The 4,351-nt window shown below is 38.8% G+C and overlaps 1 protein-coding gene across 1 annotated transcript in view; it reads left to right on the plus strand.

Moving 5' to 3' along the window:
- FMO3 (flavin containing dimethylaniline monoxygenase 3) overlaps nt 1–628 on the plus strand; it is a 16,991-nt gene extending 16,363 nt beyond the window's left edge. Inside the window, exon 8 of the mRNA XM_019647840.1 lies at nt 120–628. Coding sequence (XP_019503385.1) covers nt 120–462 — 343 coding nt within the window. The 3' untranslated portion in view covers nt 463–628. The remainder of the gene's footprint in view (nt 1–119) is intronic.
- The last annotated feature ends 3,723 nt before the right edge of the window (nt 629–4,351 follow it).

The raw sequence follows: 4,351 nt of genomic DNA on the forward strand, positions 1-4,351 counted from the left end.
GGGGGGGGGGGGGGGTTACAGGAGGTGCAGACTAAAATGTTCCTTTTTTCTGAGATAGAAAATAAGAAATCGGTGCTTCTGTGTACAACGCATTCCAATATGTTGTTTTCTTTCCTCAGGTTTGGCCAGGGCCAGACTCTGCAGACGGATTACATCACATACATGGACCAGCTGGGCTCCTTCATAGGAGCCAAGCCTAACATTCCATGGCTCTTCCTGACTGATCCCCAGCTGGCCCTGGAGGTGTACTTTGGTCCTTGTAGCCCATACCAGTTTCGACTTATGGGACCGGGGAAGTGGGATGGGGCCAGGAATGCCATCCTCACCCAATGGGACCGGACGCTGAAGCCAACCAGAACGAGAGCTGTCAGTAAAGCTTACAGGCCCCAACCTTTTTACAACTTGCTTAAAATGCTTTTATTCCCACTGCTTCTCCTGACTGTGTTGCTTACGTTTTATTAGCGAGAAAGTTCTGTGGGTCTCAGAATTCAGCCTAGCACTACAATTGCAGACATGCCTAGACACATCCACATGCAAAACCTCACAGCTGCTCTTGCCCTTCCTGCAGACACACAAATGAATTCCAGCACATTTGATTCAAAGTCTAAATAAAATGAAAAGTACTCAGCCTCTCCTTTCTTTTTTTTTAATTTTAATTAAAGTTTATCGGGGTGACCATGGTTAGTAAAGTTACACAGGTTTCAGGTGTGCAGTTGTATAATACATCATCTATATATCACATTGTGTGTTCACCACCCAGAGTCAGCTCTCCTTCCATCACCATGTATTTCCTCCCTTTTACCCTCATCTACCACCCCTCCCCCCTTACCCTCTGGTAACCACTAAGCTATTGTCTGTGTCTATGAGGTTTGGTGTTTTTTTTTATTAGTTTCAGGTGTACAAAACAATGTAATAGACATTATACCCCTCACAAAGTGATATCCCCCTGCCCCAATCTACTACAGAGGCTGACATCATATATAGCTGTTACAGTTCCACTAATTCTATTCCCTATGCTGTTCTCCACATCCTGTGAATATATATATATAAAATTACAGTTGACATTCATTATTATTCAGCTATTCAGCTTCAGCTTCAGGTGTACACTGCAGTGGTCAGGCACCTACACCATCCATGAAGTGGTCTCCTTAATAATAATACAAGTGTCCATCTGATACCCTACAAAACCTTTAAAACATTATTGATTATATTCCCCAAACTGTCCTTCATATCCCCATGGCAATCTTGTGGTTACCAATTGTGCTCTCTAATCCACTCACCTTCTCCCTCATCCTCACCCCCTCTGCAAATCAATTAATGTGATACACCACATTAACAAAATGAAAAATAGAAATCATATGGTCATTTCAATAGATGCAGAAAAGCATTTGACAAAATCCATCATCCATTCATTATAAAAACTCTAAAGTAGGAATAGAAGGATCATATCTCAACATAATAAAGGCCATATGTGATCAACTTACAGCTAACATACTCAATGGGGAAAAGCTAAGACCATTCCCCTTAAGATCAGGAATGAGACAAAGTTGCCCACTTTCTCCATTTTTATTCAACATAGTTCTGGAAGTTCTAGCCACAGCAATCAGACCAAAAGAAATAAAAAGCATCCAAATTGGGCCGGCCGAGTGGCGCGATGGTTAAGAACTCGCTTGGGATGCCAGAGGGCCCCGGTTCGGATCCCACATATGAGGGCCAGTGACACTGCCCTCCACAGCTAAGATGCTGAACAACAGCTCAACCTGGAGCTGGGCTGCCATGAGTCGCCGGCGACAGCGTAGGCTGCAGTCCCTGTGGCAGTGGATTGCCATGGGCTACCGTGTGTGGCCAGCAGCCAGTGTGAGCGGCCAGCAGCCGCAGTGAGCGGCCGTCCAGAAGCCGGCGACTGATCTGCCTCGCCAGAGAAGAGCGCAATGATGGTGCCAACTTGGGCCAGTGAAGCAACATTCTCCACAACTAGATTGAAGAACAAAACAACAGCAACTTGTCTGTTCCCCTTTCCCCAATTCCCCAGCGCTGTTCCCATCCCCCCAATTCCCCAATAAAAATCTTAAAAAAAAAAAAAGCATCCAAATTGGTAAGGAGGAAGTAAAATTGTCATTATATGCAGATGACATGATACTATAGAGAGAGAACCCCAAAGATGCCACCAAAAACCTATTAGAACTGATTAATGAATTTAGTAAAGTAGCAGGATACAAAATTAATACTCAGAAATCAGCAGCATTTATAAACACCAATAATAAACTATCAGAAGGAGAAATTAACAAAACAATTCCATTTAAAATTGCTTCAAAACTGTAAAATACTTAGGAATAATTTTAACCAAAGAAGTAAAAGCTCTGTACTCAGAAAATTATAAGACACTGAAGAGAGAAATTAAAGAAGATACAAATAAATGGAAACACATACCATGTTCATGGGTAGGAAGAATATAGTTAAAATGTCCATACTGCCTAAGGCAATATACAGATTCAAGACAATTCCTATCAAACTACCAAGGACATTTTTCACAGAAATATAACAGATAATCCTAAAATTTACATGGAACCATAAAAGACCGAATAGCCACGGAAGTCTTGAAAAATAAGAACAAAGTGGGAGGTATCACAGTAACTGACATCAAATCATACTACAAGTCTACAGTAATCAAAACAGTATGGTACTGGCATAAAAACAGACACATAGATCAATGGAACAGAATAGAGAGCCCAGAAATAAACCCATGCCTATATATGGTCATTTAATCTACAATAATGGAAGCAAGAATTTACACTGGGGTAAAGACAGTCTATTCAATAAATGGTGCTGGAAAACCTAAACAGACACATGCAAAAAAAAATGAAGCAGGACCATCTCCTTACACCATATACAAGAATAAATTCAAAATGGACTAAAGACTTAAATGTAAGCTCTGAAACCATGAAATTCCTAGAAGAAAATATAGGAAGTAAATTTGCAGACATTACCCTTAGTAATATTTTTACTGATATATCTATCCCCTTGGGCAAGGGAAGTAAGAGAAAAAATAAACATATGGGATTACATCAAACTAAAAAGTTTTTTCACAGCAAAGGAAACCATCAATAAAACAAAAAGTCATCCTACTGAATGGAAGAAGATATTTGTCAACGATGCATCTGAAAAGGGGTTAACATACAAAATTTATTTAAAAAGCTCATTCAACTCAACACCAAAAAACAACAACAACAACAAAAACTAACGATCCAATTTAAAAAATGGGCAGAGGACATGAAGAGACTTTTTTCTAGAGGAAAAACAGATGGCAAACAGACTTATGAAAAAATGCTCAACCTCAGCAATCATTAGAGAAATGCAAATAAAAACCACAATGTAGTATCACCTCATACCAGTTAGAATGGCCATCATCAACAAGACAAATAATAACAAGTGTTGAGGCTGTGCTGAAAAAGGAGCCCTCATACACTGTTGGTGGGAATGCAAAGCAGTATAGCCACTATGGAAGGCAGTGTGGAGGTTCCTCAAAAAATTAAGAATTGAATTGCCATATGACCCAGAAATCCCCTCTCCTGGGCATCTACCCCTCCAAATCTGAAAACATTTATCCATAAAAATATATGTACTCTGATGTTCATTGTAGCCTTATTTACAGTGGCCAAGACATGGAAACAACCAAAGTGTACTTTGATAGACGATTGGATAAAGAAGATATGGTACTTATATACAATGGAATACTATTCTTCCATAAGATGAAACAGCCTCTCCTTTCTGATGAGAACCTATACTTTAAAATTCTCTTCACATGCTGAATTGGCAAGTTTGAACATGCTTAGGATAAAGAAGATGGGAGAGAGAATGGGAGTGAGCAGAGATCTGTAGGCTGAACAAAGTTTAATAAATTTTTAAAGGATGTTTTGTGGTGACAAGAATTGAATCACAACCATATTGAATCTTCCAACCTATGACACAGTATACCTTTCCATTTATTTAGATCTTTAATTTCTCTCAGTGTTTTGTAATTTTTAAATGTATACGTCTTACCCATCCTATGTTATATTTATTCTAAATATTTCATATTTCTGGATGTTATAGTTTCACTTTTTCCATTTACATTGTTTATTGCTAACATATAGAAATGCTGTCATTTGTTCTACTAACTTTTATGTAGATTCCATAATACTTTCTACATAAATAATCATGTCTGAAAATAAAGATAATTTTACTTCTCCCATTCCAGTTTGGATGTCTTTTATTTCTTTTCCTTGCATTATTGCACTTGCTATTATAGAAATTCTGGTATAATGTGGAATGTGGAATAGAAGTGGTGCCATCAGAGGGCCGGCCGAGTGGC

The sequence above is a fragment of the Hipposideros armiger genome, unplaced genomic scaffold (assembly GCF_001890085.2).
Source record: "Hipposideros armiger isolate ML-2016 unplaced genomic scaffold, ASM189008v1 scaffold_6, whole genome shotgun sequence".
Lineage (NCBI taxonomy): Eukaryota > Metazoa > Chordata > Mammalia > Chiroptera > Hipposideridae > Hipposideros > Hipposideros armiger.